The 15945-nt window shown below is 38.6% G+C and overlaps 3 protein-coding genes and 10 non-coding genes across 14 annotated transcripts; 5 read left to right on the top strand and 8 right to left on the bottom strand.

Annotated features, from left to right (window-relative positions):
* Positions 1 to 10: 10 nt before the first annotated feature.
* mam-3 (MAM domain-containing protein) lies at positions 11 to 11214 on the top strand. Its single transcript, NM_070191.5, has 11 exons — positions 11 to 261; positions 981 to 1108; positions 2071 to 2237; positions 2626 to 2888; positions 3128 to 3309; positions 4884 to 5017; positions 5073 to 5343; positions 5404 to 5684; positions 9632 to 9867; positions 9932 to 10206; positions 10946 to 11214. Exons 1-11 carry the CDS (start codon positions 120 to 122, stop codon positions 11084 to 11086), a joined length of 2220 nt encoding a protein of 739 aa, NP_502592.3. The 5' UTR covers positions 11 to 119; the 3' UTR covers positions 11087 to 11214.
* On the bottom strand, positions 1540 to 1641 carry K09B11.16. Its single transcript, NR_000383.1, has one exon. It is a non-coding gene; the product is annotated as a small nuclear RNA K09B11.16 (small nuclear RNA).
* On the bottom strand, positions 1885 to 2002 carry K09B11.19. Its single transcript, NR_056889.1, has one exon. It is a non-coding gene; the product is annotated as an Unclassified non-coding RNA K09B11.19 (non-coding RNA).
* Positions 1890 to 1991, top strand: K09B11.15. The gene has a single exon (NR_000283.1). It is a non-coding gene; the product is annotated as a small nuclear RNA K09B11.15 (small nuclear RNA).
* K09B11.14 lies at positions 4383 to 4484 on the bottom strand. Its single transcript, NR_000386.1, has one exon. It is a non-coding gene; the product is annotated as a small nuclear RNA K09B11.14 (small nuclear RNA).
* Positions 4728 to 4840, bottom strand: K09B11.21. Its single transcript, NR_056888.1, has one exon. It is a non-coding gene; the product is annotated as an Unclassified non-coding RNA K09B11.21 (non-coding RNA).
* Positions 4733 to 4834, top strand: K09B11.13. The gene has a single exon (NR_000385.1). It is a non-coding gene; the product is annotated as a small nuclear RNA K09B11.13 (small nuclear RNA).
* Positions 6188 to 6289, bottom strand: K09B11.12. Its single transcript, NR_000384.1, has one exon. It is a non-coding gene; the product is annotated as a small nuclear RNA K09B11.12 (small nuclear RNA).
* Positions 9495 to 9602, bottom strand: K09B11.20. Its single transcript, NR_056887.1, has one exon. It is a non-coding gene; the product is annotated as an Unclassified non-coding RNA K09B11.20 (non-coding RNA).
* On the top strand, positions 9500 to 9601 carry K09B11.11. The gene has a single exon (NR_000382.1). It is a non-coding gene; the product is annotated as a small nuclear RNA K09B11.11 (small nuclear RNA).
* Positions 11215 to 11381: 167 nt separating the features above from the next.
* K09B11.5 (Tyrosine-protein kinase) lies at positions 11382 to 14146 on the top strand (the record flags this gene model as incomplete). 2 transcript variants are annotated; one of them, NM_001047506.2, is made up of 6 exons in its annotated part: positions 11382 to 11444; positions 12093 to 12221; positions 12271 to 12486; positions 12565 to 12963; positions 13040 to 13594; positions 13691 to 14146. In NM_001047506.2, 6 exons carry the CDS (start codon positions 11382 to 11384, stop codon positions 14096 to 14098), a joined length of 1770 nt encoding a protein of 589 aa, NP_001040971.1. The 2 variants fall into 2 exon arrangements, with proteins under 2 accessions (NP_001040971.1, NP_001040972.1); NM_001047507.6 differs by lacking the exons at positions 11382 to 11444; positions 12093 to 12221 and having other exon boundaries at positions 13691 to 14098.
* On the bottom strand, positions 12148 to 12168 carry 21ur-15246. Its single transcript, NR_056886.1, has one exon.
* Positions 14147 to 15417: 1271 nt separating the features above from the next.
* On the bottom strand, positions 15418 to 15846 carry K09B11.4 (Ovule protein; the record flags this gene model as incomplete). Its single annotated transcript, NM_070188.3, has 1 exon — positions 15418 to 15846. The coding sequence occupies one exon, from the start codon at positions 15844 to 15846 to the stop codon at positions 15418 to 15420; it is 429 nt and encodes a 142-aa protein (NP_502589.1).
* Positions 15847 to 15945: the final 99 nt, after the last annotated feature.

The raw sequence follows: 15945 nt of genomic DNA, 5'->3' as shown, positions 1-15945 counted from the left end.
TCTATTCTCCATATCAATAGTGATTCGGAAGCCGGTTCGTTCCTCTCGCCTGCTTCTCCTGGCCCGCGCATCTGCCATTGTTCTTCGCCTGTACACACCCTTTTTGCCTCTCGAAAATAATGATCTGGAAGAAATTTGCACTTTTGCTCATTTTTCTACCATCTCTAGAAGCATGTCATGCTCAATTTCAAAAAGAGCTTCGATATTTAGACTTGTATCTTGGTATTAGGCCAGATAATAATGGAGAGATTCCTGTGGAAGGTTGGTTTTTTGGTTTTTTGAAGGAATTTACTGTTTTTTGCTCCGAACGAAAAAAGTCTAAATTTTCGATTTTTTGGAAAAATTCAATTTTTTTTCAATAATTTATGGCCACATCCCGATTTTTTAAAAATGTTTTTTTCAACATTTTCCAGTTTTTTTTGGATTTACTCTGAATTTTGACGAGATTTTTTTTTCCAAAAATTTAAGCTTTATCGGAAATTTACTTGATTTTGTAGTTCCTTATTAAAGGCGCACGGAATTAAAAGTTCGCGGTAGTTTAATTTTTATTTAAACTTTGAAAACTGATTGTCAACGATTTATTACAGCTGAAAACCATGTGATTTCATTGAAAAAAAATACAATACTACATCCAATGAACAAATAAAACTACCATAAACTTTTTTGCGCGCCGAGGCCCGTCTGAATAATTCCGTGAGCTTTTAATGAAGTACTTCAAAATCTACAGTAGTACAGTAGTAGTAAAATTACGGTATTTTATCCAGATTTCGCTAATATTTCGCTAATTTCTGTAACAAAAGTATGTAACAACAATAAATCAGCCGATTTTTACTTTCATAAAAAATCTGGTTTTAGATTCGTTCTTAAAAATTAGTGATAAATAAGCAATTTTAATGTGAAGTGTTTTTTTGTTTTTAAACAGCTAAAATTATCAAACCACGAGGATCTGCAAAAAAAAACCACAATCACGTGGATTTCAGAGGCCGTTGGATTTGCCACGTATATTGAGTCACCTGATGAACTCAACTGTGACTTTGAGACCGAATGTCTTTGGAGAAATGCGCCGACTGATAAGCTTTTGGATACCAGTGATTGGTGGTATTTTAAGGTTTGTTATTCATGAAAAACTTTCCTTCAAATGTCTTGTGCCATTCTATTCTTTTTTTGGAATATAAAACCTTTTCTGAGTGGGTCTTGTCACGATCTCAGTTATAGATTTCGCTGAATACAAACTTTGAATGTGGTATAATTGTTCAATTAGAAATAAAAATGTATGTGAAATTCCATATCCTACGCTATATGTAGGCCAGGGTATAATATACAATATTTAGCTTTCAGTTTTGAGACGAATAATATGTAAAAGATACCAACTAATTTTGGCAACTAATTGGTTTTATGAACTAGTTTTAACTGAAAGTTTCAAAAAAAAAACATTTCAAAAACTCGATTGAAAGTGGCAACATTTCGAGAATTTATTCAGACAATTCAATTATACAGTTCAACTTTAGAACCATTGGAAAGTTCACCAAAAATTATAGAAAAAATTTGGAACGCTTCACGAATTTGCGTGTCATCCTTGCGCAGGGGCCATGCTAATCTTCTCTGTATTGTTCCAATTTTAGTATATGTTCTCGGAAGAACGAACAGTTAGATTTACATTTCAATTATATAGGGACCATTTACACAGCAGCTGACATATTTGGAGTTATGTAAGACACTATGACTATGCTAGGGAAGTGGAGATGCAAATCGATATTGGTATCGCTATAGAATAGGTGCACAAATTATTGATCTACATCTACATTTGGTATAGTGTCTTACATAACTCCAAATATGCCAGCTGCATTGTTAATGGTCCCTATATAATTGAAATGTAAATCTAAATGTTTGTTCTTCCGAGAACATATACTAAAATTGGAACAATACAGAGAAGATTAGCATGGCCCCTGCGCAAGGATGACACGCAAATTCGTGAAGCGTTCCAAATTTTTTGACGATTTTGTTAGACAAATCTATAAATTCTATACTTACAATTTTTCAAAACTTTTTTAAAAAATTAAACAATTTCAGAAAAATGACGAGAAAACTTTCCCAGTTCAAATCCAGCCCGGAAATCCTGTAATTCCAAAAGGCGAACATTTTATAATTGCTGGAAATACGACGAAAAATCCGAATGGAGCAGTGTTGAGCAGTGCTCCAATTGCTTGTCAAAAAGGATTTGCCAACTTGACTTTCAGGTATTGTCAAAGATAATTTTAAGAATTTTAAGCACAAAGTTGGAGGGCCTAAATTTTTTTTGAAATAAAATGTGTTTGCTCTTCTTTGAAAGCTTAGATCTCTACTGTCTTTGCATTTTTTTTAATATGTAAAAAACGAACTAAGCGTTCTTCTATGATTCAATAGTTTGAAAAATGCTGATATAAAAAAAAAAAATCGAAATTTTTAGTAATCTTTATATGACGCACAATTTCTCGTTTTTACTACAAAAATATTGCTATTTAATATTTTCATATTAGATTTGAGTTGCCTGAGTAAAAGCTCACAAAGTATGCGATCGGCAAAATACTGTGCTCTAACTAACATAGATTCCAAAATAAAATTATAATCCCAGTTATATCCTTCTAGCTTCTGGCTATACAACAATGCTCAAGTGGAAGTTATCATCCTTCGAGCAATGAATCGTAGACGTCATCTTCAAGTCTTGCTCAGACCAAAAATGAAGTGTGATTTCTTGGGAGCCGCCAATGAGGAATGTCGTGTCGAGATTCCGCCGATTAAGGAACCGTTCAGAATTGGAATTCGAGCATTTGATCTCAAAGATAATACTGTTGGAAGTTTGGCAATCATTGATCATATCAGATATCACGGAAAGATTTGCCAGCAATCACGTAAGTTTTAAAGTTATTCGAGATATGAAGCAGTCAAAATCAAATTGGCGCGCAAAAAAAACGATATTTTTAATCCTTTTTTAAAAGATTTTGTTCTGTAAATTTTTCAAAATAAAACTAGATTTGTTAGAGAAGTTTTAAACTTTCACTGAACATCCAGAAAAATCCAATGCCTCACTCTTCATAATCTAACAAAATATCTCAATCACTCCCATTTTACCTAAAATTAATTATTCCAGCATTCCCATCATCATTCTCATCTCTTCGTATTCCTCCATATGATAATAGTCCACTTCAAAGAATGTCTGATTTGAGTTGTGAACGCCCGCTACGATCCTGTCGATGGGGAAATATGGCCAAATCTCAATTAAGTGAATGGAGAGTTGGTAGATCAATTGATCGATGGGTTGATATGTTTGAGGTTTGTTTTAATTAAATCTTGGAAATAAGATAATTTTTTAAACAACATTTTGAAGCATTGATATCTTCAAGCGAAATATGGGATCGAACCACTAAAGTTAATTACCGTATTTCCTCTATTATGGGGTTATTCAAGTAGTGTCGGAAAATTAAAAAGTGTAGAAAAATTACGTCACACATGTATTCAAGTAAATAAAAACATGTATTTAAATACATTTGTGACGTCACAAATGTATTTAAATACATTTCGCTACATTACTTGAATAACCCCATTAGTACTTCACCCCATTGTTCAACTTTCACAGCTTATATCTCAGTCATCGTTTGTCCTATTAAAAAATTGTCAACTAACAAAATATTTTTTAACTTTATTTCTATCATTTCGTAGTTAATAATACATTGATATCTTCAAAATGAACCGAGTTCAAAGTTAAGTAGTGGGGTGCAATACTAATAGAGGGAATACGGTAAAAACAAATTTTCGTCAGTATGTCAATAATTTAAAACCCATCCAAAGTGCAGAAAAGTGATGAAAAATGAGTTGTATGAAGCATTAGACAGGTATTCATCTCTATGAAGTGGCCTTTTTAACTGTTTGTTAAAAAATAATTGGGCAATCCACACGTTTTGAAAATTTCAACAGCTGAATACTCTCGGCCGACAAACTTTCTTCATACGTTCTTGGAATATTTCCAAAACTTCTACTAATAAAACTTTTGACTTCTTCTATTTAAATGTTTTGCAACAATATAGGCTTATTTGGCAGCTTCAGAAGTTTCAATCCGGAGACTTGCCAAAGTTGGCTGAAACAATGAACTCAAAAAATTTGGAATTTTGAAATTAAGAAGGATTATAAAAATTGTTCTATGTATAAATACACCTTTTCTTGAAACTTAATAATGGGGTTATTCAAGTAGTGTCGGAAAATTAAAAAGTGTAGAAAAATTACACGTCACAACCTTATTCAAGTATATAAAAACATGTATTTAAATACATTTTGCTACATTACTTGAATAACCCCATAAGTTGATGATAAAAATGGGCATCAAACAGGGATATCTAGTAAAATCGTCAAAAAATTTGGAACGCTTCACGAATTTGCGTGTCATCCTTGCGCAGGGGCCATGCTAATCTTCTCTGTATTGTTCCAATTTTAGTATATGTTCTCGGAAGAACAAACATCTAGATTTACATTTCAATTATATAGGGACCATTTACACAGCAGCTGACATATTTGGAGTTATGTAAGACACTATGACTATGCTAGGGAAGTGGAGATGCAAATCGATATTGGTATCGCTATAGCATAGGTGCACAAATTATTGATCTACGTCTCCATTTGGTATAGTGTCTTACAGGACTCTCAATATGTCAGCTGCATGGTAAATGGTCCCTATATAATTGAAATGTAAATCTAAATGTTTGTTCTTCCGAGAACATATACTAAAATTGGAACAATACAGAGAAGATTAGCATGGCCCCTGCGCAAGGATGACACGCAAATTCGTGAAGCGTTCCAAATTTTTTCAATAATATTTCATAAATCTAGCTGAACATATACATTGCTTCTTTCAGATAACAGCCAACCAATCCCATCCAAACTCTTCCTTCCTTTTCTTGGCAGTTGATTCATTTTCTCCCCGTCCATATTCTACTTTAACCAGTCAAGTTATTCCATGCTCTCAGAGAACCACAAGCCTATCTTTAAAGTGTGTAATTGAGTAATTGACTGCTCTTTCAAAGAGTTATTCTACAATTTTCCAGATATTGGATGAAAACTGGAACTCAAGCAGAGATATGTGCAGTTGATGAGGATGGAATTGCATTGAGTTGTGCATATCTTGAACCAAATGATAGTCCTGGACCAATCACAATTGATTTGGATTCTTATGCTCAACCATTTAAGTTTACTGTTGGGATCATTGCATTCGATGAAAGCTCATTTGGGTTATTGGCTATTTCGGAACTTCGAGTTGGTGGACTTCTTTGCACGGAACCTGCTCCTCCGATTGTCACCACAATTAGCCCGCCAGTTGTAAGTTATTTTAGGATAAAACACTTTTTTAACGACACATTCAAAATAAATAAATTCCAGATCCAACATATATTTGGTCTCCAACCTGGAAACGGTCGTTACGTCCCTTATGACTTATCACTAAACTGTGACTTTACCAAAGACTACTGTAATCAGTGGGTCAACTACGATGGAGTTGTCAAGTATGGAGTTATGCCAAGAGATTCAAATGTGTTCCCAGTTCCTAAAGGAGTCAAAGGAAATGTGGCAGTGTTTTTAATGCAAAATGCAACTGTGTCAAATTTGAGATCGAGAATGGTTCCATGCTCATATAATGGGCGAATTGATGTCGAGTATATGAGGTGAGTTTGGGTAGGCAGGCGTGCCTTCATACCTACCTACCGCTTATTTTCTTAATAGTAGCCTGACTTCAAATATTATAGTTGGAGTTAGTAGCTTACTAGTTAGCTTTGTAGTAGAAATCCGTTGTTTGAAAGTTTGGTCCTTGGCAGTAGGCATGTGTGTAGGTACAGAACTGGCGCCTACCGAGGGCCAAACTTTATGTTGCCTATTTGAATCTTGTGTTAGAAAATCAGTTTAAGAATATCCACAAATATTAAAAATTTCCACAGCCGACTATGTTTGGCGTCGAGATTTTGTAATTTTCTTTGGAATATTGTCAAAAAAAATCAATTTTTTTTCGAGTTTCCTAATAAAATTTTTTGGACCAATTTAATCAACTCTGGCAACTTTAAAATCGTCCCTCCGGGAATTTACCTTTAACCAAGATTAGTTGAAACATTGAACTCAAAAATTTAGAGTATTTCATTTTAGTTTCAAAAAGGGATATCTAGAATATTATTGAAAAAATTTGGAACGCTTCACGAATTTGCGTGTCATCCTTGCGCAGGGGCCATGCTAATCTTCTCTGTATTGTTCCAATTTTAGTATATGTTCTCGGAAGAACAAACATTTAGATTTGCAATTCAATTATATAGGGACCATTTATCATGCAGCTGACATATTGAGAGTCCTGTAAGACACTATACCAAATGGGGATGTAGATCAATAATTTGTGGGGGAGGCATGTGTGATTCGTACTCGTTCGGATAGAGCTTTGGTGAATGTCCAGGCTTCTGAAACGTAGGTGAGCGCTGGAAGGACAATTGAGTCGAACAGATTCGCACGAATCTTCTTGTCGGTGATGGAGTCGGTGGCATTCTTGATTCCATTGAATGCAGCCCAGGCTGCTCGACGTCTTCGGTGGATTTCCGGCATCAAGTTGTTTTGGGCGTTGATTTGACGACCGAGGTAGATGTACTCGTCGACGTCGTCGAGCTGGGTGGTGGGGGAAGGGCTACCGAAGTAGACTTTACTGGGGTCAGCGAATCGGTTTCGCAAGACTTTCGTCTTCCCAGTATTGATCTCGAGACCTACTTCAGAGCATTTTTGTACGAGTTCTTGGAGCATTTTGCTGGCAGTATTCGGATGATTGGCGATAAGCACAATATCGTCAGCAAATCTGAGGTTCGTTAGATTTCTGCCATTCACTCTCATTCCAGGGATCGTATCGTAATCCTCAGCTTCTCCTTTCAATTCAATCCAGGAAAGCTTTCGGAAAACGTGTTCGAGGCAAGCGGAGAAGAGATTCGGAGAGATGGGGTCTCCTTGTCGAACTCCTTTGGTCACTGGTACTGTGACTGGCCTGTGGAATGGGGCAAAATTTGTGGTACAATTTTTATAACACTCTTTCAGTAGATCAATATAGGCTCCATCTGCACCTTGCTCGTCGAGACTTTTCCAGATTGCCTGGTGTTCAACACTGTCAAATGCCTTCTTGAAATCTATGAAGACAAGTGCCAGTGGGATCTGGTATTCCCTGCCGACTTCAAGAAGTCTTTGGAGCGAGTGGATGTGATCGATCGTAGAGAAAGATCGTCGGAATCCGGCCTGCTCGACAGGTTGAGCCTCATCAAGGGATCTTCGCATTCTATTCAGCAGACACTTAGTGAATACTTTGTAGAGTACGGGTAGTAGGCAGATGGGCCTATAGTTTTCCAAATTCTCACGGTCACCTTTCTTGAAGATGAGGGTGGTTTTGGAGGTTTTCCAGGGTTTCGGTACATTTCTGCTGTGGAGGTACCTGTTGAATCGATCCGTTATCAGGTCAATGACGTTATCGTGGCAAGATTTCAAGAAATCTGCACTGATTTTGTCTTGGCCTGCAGTTTTACCATTCGGGAAGGAACGGAGAACATGACGAATTTCTTCCGGGAGAAACGGCGGTGGAGTTGCCGTGGCGGGTATTGAAGATGTTTGAGAGTTGCTCACAGCGCTTTTGAAGAGCTCCGTGTAGAACTTCTCAATCTCCTGCTCCATTTTCACCCTGGAAGTGATTCTTTCACCAGTAGAGGTTGATTTGAGGCATGGGATAGCTGACTTATATTCGTTGATGTCCCTAGCAACTCTTTTCAAACTCTTTTTCTGGTTCGCAGCAGATAGAAGGCGAGTACTGGCAAAAGCTTCATGGTCTTTCTGGACTGCTTCACGACATTTGTCTGAAATAGATTTGAATTGAGGATCATTTCTATCCATAAAACGTCTTTTGTTCAGCAGTTTTCGGGTTTCCTCCGAAAGTCTGTTGGATGAGTGGTTGGCCGGTCGAACGATAGCTTGGTCTTGGAGTTCTTTTAGTGACTGAATCAGATTATCATAGTCGATATCTAAATCAGGATCACTCTGAACCGTGACTGTCGCTGAGATTGCATAAGCAATCGCCGGGTCCAACACTCTTTTCGGAGGTTTTCTCCGTCTGACCTGCTCCAACTTTGCTAGGCAATTGTTGAAGTGGAGGTTACAGCGGAGTAACCTATGGTCGCTACCATTTGTGAAAGAGGGGAGTACAGTGGTATCTGTGACAAACTTTCCATTGGCCAGAATGTGGTCAATTTCGTGTCTGTGATTCCCGTCGGGACTGACGAAAGTCCACCGTTTGTGCATAGGCTTTTTGAACATAGAGTTCGTGTGCCACAGACGGTTGGTTTCACAAAATGTTGCGAGAAGCTCTCCAGTATCATTTCTTGGTTCCATGGCATGGGGGCCAATGTACCTTTCGTTGTTTTGTCTGCATCCCATTCGAGCGTTGAAGTCGCCGATAACAAGTTTATACTTGCTTCGGCACTCTCTGAAGACGTCATCAACACTGTCGTAGAAGTCGCAGATTTCCTCAAGGTCTGAGTCCGCAGTTGGAGCATAGACTTGAATCACCGTGCAGTTGAATTTTCGGCTCACTTTGAAGGTGAGTAAGCCGATGCGGTGACTGAGAAATCGTACTTCTACGATTTTGGGAAGGAGGGTGCTTCGAACTATGAAGCCGACCCCTCCGGATACAGAACTTTCATTCCGTTTGCCTAAGAAGACGCCGGTACCGTCCTGATGTATCAAGTGTGCTTCGGCTGCTCGTTTGGTTTCACACAATCCGATGACGTCGAAATGGATCCGCCTCGTCTCTTCTAGCAGCTCAGCAAGTCGATCATCCGAAGACAAGGACCTGCAGTTGAAGGAGCACACGCGATAGTCAGTTCTTCTTGTTTTGTCCCGCGGCTTCTTAATTTCCAAGTCCGATTGACAGATGGTTTGGACTCCGAGATTAGATCGCCTCTTCCGACGTGCTCCAGGAACTGTCTTTCCCTTTGCAGAGGCCGGATGCGGAGGACTGAGGCAGGATGGGTTGCTGTTTAGAGCAAAAGTTGTGTCTATAGATACTCTATAATGGCCTGCTAAGCCAATCTAGAGCCGCCCGGACAGAGAGTATTCGACACTACCTCTGGCCTGCGTGAGACGGTGTACTTCTTGGCCAGATAATTTGCACTTGGTTCCAAACCAAGCCACTCTCGATGTGACGAAATCATCGAGTTTGTTGAAGTGGTTATCTGTTGATCCCTTTCGCCACGAAGAGACTTAGTGCAGAAAGAGTGAATGACATATTTGGAGTTATGTAAGACACTATGACTATGCTAGGGAAGTGGAGATGCAAATCGATATTGGTATCGCTATAGAATAGGTGCACAAATTATTGATCTACATCTACATTTGGTATAGTGTCTTACATAACTCCAAATATGTCAGCTGCTGTGTAAATGGTCCCTATATAATTGAATTGCAAATCTAAATGTTTGTTCTTCCGAGAACATATACTAAAATTGGAACAATACAGAGAAGATTAGCATGGCCCCTGCGCAAGGATGACACGCAAATTCGTGAAGCGTTCCAAATTTTTTTTCGATTTTTCCAAAAACCATAATTTCAGATCAGAAGACGCTCAAGTAAGAATTTGTGCTCTTGAACAATGTGTTGATGGAAATGCAACAAATGGAAAGATATCAATTGGAGTCTCCTCAACAACTCCATTCTATGTATCAATTGAAGCTTCATCTCGAAATGATGCAGTTGTAATCATTAATAAAGTATCAACATCAGGAGAATTCTGCCCATTGAAGTCAGCAGAGGACACTGTTTGTGATCAACTTGTCTGTAATTTCAGAGGTAACAAATTAACAGATTAAATTCAAAGTTCAAAAATATATATTTCAAATCTAAAAATTTCCAGAAACATTCTGCAGTTACGAGACAACAGTTGAAAAACCAGGAGATGTTCCAGTGATCAAAACTCCAAACGGTGCTACAGTAACCCTGAATGGTGGTGGAATCCGTGCAATTCTCCGTAGTCCAACATTTGATCTTGCATATCCTTCGATTCTAACAATTACTCTATCACAATCTACATTCGGTTCTCGTGTACTTTTATGTCCAGATGACACAAGTGATCCAACATTATGTCATGAGTTGGCTGGCCCAAGAGTTCTGGATTCTTCGGAAAAGCAGGTGTGTTTCAGAGGTTACTGTAGTTATATTAGTATTGGTTTTTGGCCAAGTTTAGCCAACTTTCGGTTGATGTAAGTGCAAATTTTCGGGACAATCCCAGGCAAATTCGGCAAATCGACTTTTTAAATATTTTCCGATCTAGGCAACTTCGGCAAATTTGCCTAGCTCTGCAATTTTGGCATATCGACTTTTAAAATATTTTCCGAGACGGCAAATTCGGCAAATCGATTTTTAAAAATATTTGCCTATGGCGGAAACTTTGGCAAATTTGCCATAGTCGTCATACTCGGTAAATAGCAATATTTTTTGGAGCTCGAAAATTGCCAAAATTAATAAAATAAACTAAGTTCACTGGTTTTCTTTCTGCTTAATGTGCATATGGATTTCTTGAATAAAAAATGAAAGAAACACGATTATATTTTTTTTCTTGCATTAAGTTTCTGATCAAAACCATTAGTTTTGGGCAAATTTTTTACTAAAATTTTTTATTGTGAATTTGCCTAGCTCGGCAAGTTTGTCAAATTTGCCGAACATGCAAATGGCAAATTCGGCATATTCGGCAAATTTGCCGCACACCCCTAGTTTGAAGATCGTTTCACAGATCTGATTTATAAAGCTATAGCTACGAGTCAGCGTCCGAGGATTCAAGCTTTTGATTTTTTACACTGGAACTAATCTTACCCAGAATAATATACTATTTTTTAACACTAGTTTAACCCGCAAACTCAGCATTTTTCAGGTAATGTTCCCATTGGATATTGGTGCTCGTTCATTTTCTCTCGTCCTATTACATGATAAATCACTGGAATTCGGTCCAGCAACATTCAACATAAAATCAATGGAATTACGGACTGTGAATGATGAGCCAATGTGCTTTTAGAGCTGCAAAATTTGAAGATAATCACAAATTTATTTTACGGTGTAATTTATTAAGTTACTGTTAAATTTATTATATTCAATGCAAATAAACAAACTTTTTATTTAAATAAAATAAATTACTAAATTCAATTTTTTCAATATTTAATTGCGTGACCGAGTCCTTTCTAAAAAAAATATACATAAAAACAAAATAAAAACACGTGCTTTTCGACAATCAGTGTGAAAAACATTCATTACTATCAATTTTCGTTTACAATCACAAATCGTGGCAATCAAGTTATTACATCGTAACAAATATGGCCAAACGAAATGATTCCACCAATCCGAGAATCTACGGATCAGCCTTAAGGAAGAAGGAGGTGAGTGTAGGTGTGTAGAAGTTGCTGGAAATTCGCTTTCTTCCGCCTGTTCTTGAGCTATAGCTCAAGCTTGAGAAAAAAAAATCGGTGGTCGAGTTTTCTTTTCTCTCGGCCTCGTGGAGCAAAATCCGATTTTACTGCATTCTGGCCGGTTGGATAATGGCAAAATGTACGAATTTGAAATCCCGACTTTGATACGTGGAAGTCGCTGGAAATTTTAGTTTATTCCACGTCTTCAAGAAAAATTCGGTGGCCGAGTTTTTTGTTTATCGCGGCCATGAAAAGATCTCGCTACTTTCTTGCCACTTACTATAAGAAAACATTCTGATTTTGGTGAGCGTCGAATTGTGTAAGACGCTGAAATTTCAATGTTTTTCCACGTTTACTTGAGAAAAAATTGGTTGGCCGAGTTTTCTATTTGTCTCTGGAATTTGTCAAAATTTTCGAATCTTCGAACTCGAATCTTGTAAATGAGCAAATTGCAATGTTAATGCCACGGGAAAACAGTTTAGACGGAAAATTTAAAATTTTCGCGTGGCCGAGTTTTCTCTTGTCGCAGCCAATTGGCTACGTTCTGAAGGACACACATTCCATCGCAAAACCAAAAAATTCATTCTGAGAGCATTTTTAATTTAAAATAATTTTCAGTCGACACAGGACCTACAATTTGGTGAAAATAGTGATGGACATCAAGTGTCAAGTGATCAACTATCAGAAACCCATAGCATTGGAGCAAGTCAAGTGGCTGGAAATTACGAGACGGAGAAACTGGAGGAAGTACGTGGAAATATATTTGAAAATGACTGAAAATTCTCAAAAATTTCAGATGTACATCAGTCATGTACTGAAATTCTATCCCTGGTACCATGGAATGATGTTCGGACAAACAGTTGAAAAACTTTTGAAGTGGGATTATGCTTATCTCGTTCGTCGTGCCATGCAACGCAACTCGAAAAAGGTTTTGTGTCTTTCTGTCAAGATTGATGGAAAGATCTGTCATTTCACTTTAAATTCGAATAAGGATGGATGGAGTTGTGGAAAGGTAAGTAGATCATAATGGGAAGGGTGATAGAAACTATAACTATTACTCATTAAAAAGACCAACTTCCAATCATTTCAGCTACTGGCAAAGTTTCCAAAAATCACTCCAAAGCGCTTCCAACACATTCATCATCTTCTCGATGCCTGGTCTCTTGTTGTCAACTCCATTGTTCCAGTTCCACGTCGACAATTAGTTCTTCAACACAATTGTATTCACCTCGAAAACATATTGGGTAATGGAGCATTCGGCGAGGTTCTGAAGGCGAGATATATTCCACGTGGTCACACAAATGGTGTTGAAGTAGCAGTGAAACGTGTAATCGGGACGGCTCAAAGAGAACAGATGCAAGAATTTTGTCACGAGGCTCAGATAATGGGAACTTTGAAGCATGACAATGTCGTGAAGCTCTATGGAATTGCATCGTTGGAGCAACCGATTATGCTGGTTATGGAGCTGATTACCGGAGGAGATTTGAAGGTTTGTTACTCTTACCAACTATACCTATGTGCCTGCCTACAAGTCTACATGCCTCATTTTTACCATTTTATTTCAGAAATATCTCCAGTCGACTCCTTCAATCCCAAATCGTCAGTTGATCGCCTTCGCCCTTGACATTGCCAACGGAATGCGCCACTTGGTTATCAAAAAAGTGATCCATAGAGACTTGGCGGCACGTAACTGCTTGATCAGCAGACCAACACTTCAAGTCAAAATTTCCGACTTTGGACTCGCTGTGCAAGCAACTGAAGTAATCGTGAAAAAATTGAGCAAGGCTCCAACTCGATGGCTTGCACCGGAAACGTTTCAAAAAGGAATTTTCAATGAGAAGACGGATGTGTGGTCGTTTGGAGTCGTCCTCACAGAGATTCTGACCAGATGTGCTGCCGATCCACTTGCTCCGAGAACTCTTGAAGAATGCAAGAAATACATCATAGAGTCTCCACATCCTCATCGAATTGAAAACAAAGAACCCAAGGAGCTTGCCGAGTTGGTGGAGATGTGCTGTGATAAGAATACCATGTGTCGTGCAAACTTTCAAAATGCCAAGCGTCGTCTCAAAATTGTGATTGACCAGTACGACCATCCAGACGGCCACAAATTGGAATTGGTGAGTATTAAACGTTGACTTTTCTACTATTTGAATTTTCCTCTGAAATGAGAAGCCAGAGCACACAACTTTTAAACAACATTTATTACATTTTAGAAAAAATCCGAGGAGCAGAAAAGGCTGACCATTCGCAGATCCACAGCCACTGTGACCCGAAAAAAATCTCGAGATGGAGGACGTCAAGCATCTGTCGAACGGAAGGGGCACGGTACTCAACGAAAAGTGGTCTCAGTTCTTCGAAAAGATAAAGGGGCTCTGAAGCTTCCGTCTGGAATCGCCACGAACCTTGAGAGACCGTCTCCGCCATCGCACACTGCAAAATCGCATACTGTTAAATCGCCGATGACTCCACCCGTGTCCCAGCCTCCTGTGTCCCAGCCTCCTGTGTCCCAGCCTCCTGTGTCCCAGCCTCCTGTGTCCCAGCCTCCTGTGTCCCAGCCTCCTGTGCCTCAGCATCCAATGACTCCGCCACCAGCATCTTCTGCAAGGCCACATCCGAAGTGAACTGTGTTTACATGAATGTGAAATAAATAAATTGGCTGTAAAACGAAATATTTTGTTACTTACTCAACAACTTTGACTTACTAGGAAGGTGTCATTGAATACAACGTGGTATTCGAAAGCTTTCATCTTGAGATTCCAGATTCTATAATTTGATGAAGATCTCTGTGAATCTGGAAAATGTAGTACTTAATTCAGTGAATTTCTTTTTTTAACAGTAGAACAATCACATCAATTGTTTTATATCAAGTATTTTAGTTCCAAATTGAAACTTTCAATTATGTAGAGATAACTGTCAGTGCAGCCGATTTATTTGACACTATGGATTCTGTAGGTGAGTGGAGATGTCGCACCAAAAACTTGGTAGTATGTTTTTTGAATGGTTCGCCAAAACTGTTCTGAAAGGTTAGCCTTCGGCGAAAAATTTAAAAAAATTTGCCTGTTCAGGGTATCCAAAAATTTTGAAAATTTGTGTCACCTAGCTTATGTAATGTTTTTTTAATAAAAAATATTTCAGTAAGAATTTCAGTCTTAAAAATTTCAAGCTGAAAAAACCTTAATCCTAAATCGCATACTCGGAAAATTTTAAACGCAAAAATTATTTTCTAATTTTCAAAAAAATGCCGAAATGAGTGAGGCATGCAATTTATTAATTTGAAATGACAATTTATGACTAGCGCGGCGGAGCCGCGCCAGCTCTTCGAGAATGGGGATACCCGAAAAGGTAGCTTGCGCAAGTTCTCGGCTTCGCCTCGAACCTGAGATGGGGCTATATCGAAATCTCCTAGAAATTTGGGATCGATTGCTTGAAGAACGAAGTCTCTGCGATGGTTTTGAGCTGAGATATGAGCGATTAAAGTTTGAGGAGGTGTGGGCTCGCGGAGCAGGAAGGGGCGGGAAGGCAGGAGCCGAGGCAAAGTCCTTCGGAGGTGACGGCTGCTGTAAAAGTGGAGAGGCGCGCACGCAGAGTAAGAGGCGGCACGCGCGCAATGGCCAAGTGGTAAAACCCTCGCCTTGTAGTCAGAAGGTCGTTGGTTCGAATCCCCATTAGTGAAAATTCTTTTATTTTGTTGTGATTAATCTCTGAACCACTTTATCTATTAGAAAATTCGTATTGAAAAAAAAACAACTAAAAAAACAATTGGGGAGGGGCCCGGAAGAAATAAACATTTTCACATTGAGAAATTATTGTACTTTTCTGATAATTAACATACGGGGGAGAATATAAAATTGAATTGGAAAAAAGAAACAGATGACGACGCGGGCGATCATTTAGGAAAAAAATTTTTGTAAATGGCAACAGAACAGGAAGACGGGAATGTTTAATTATGCGATTTTCGTGCGTATGAACTTGTTCTATCGTGCTTGCTACTACATTTCCTTCTAACTTTGAGCTGATTTTTCAAATCATTGGCAGCTTTATCTGTTCCATTGTTCGCCGGAGAGAAGTTCTTCATCCACAATTTTTCCACGTGTCGTCGGAATGAGAAGCCGATTCCCATTTCTTCCGCACAAATATACGAAGTCGAGCATCCGGAAATCGCGTTAAAATATTCGGTAGATGGTTCTTGCATCGGGAAAGGAAGATGCATGGATGTCATCAACAACATCTCCTTCGGATCGATCTTTTGTGAAGGTTTTTGTTGCATAAGAACGTCAATTCTACGAAGTTGCGTCAGAGACGGCGTTTCGGCCGCAGGGAGGCTGTCCAAGTAGAAAACACAGGGCTTCATTGAGCACCGACATGTCATGGTATCGCTGCAAATATGTTAATATAATTAAACAATAATAACGGAAATATCTGGCACCGATACAATTGTGTAATTCCCTTTGGGAAGTTGGTTCTACCC

Source organism: Caenorhabditis elegans, chromosome IV, assembly GCF_000002985.6.
Source record: "Caenorhabditis elegans chromosome IV".
Taxonomy (NCBI): domain Eukaryota; kingdom Metazoa; phylum Nematoda; class Chromadorea; order Rhabditida; family Rhabditidae; genus Caenorhabditis; species Caenorhabditis elegans.
The sequence above is the reverse complement of the archived record's forward strand: the minus strand, read 5'-3'. Positions and strand labels throughout refer to the sequence as shown.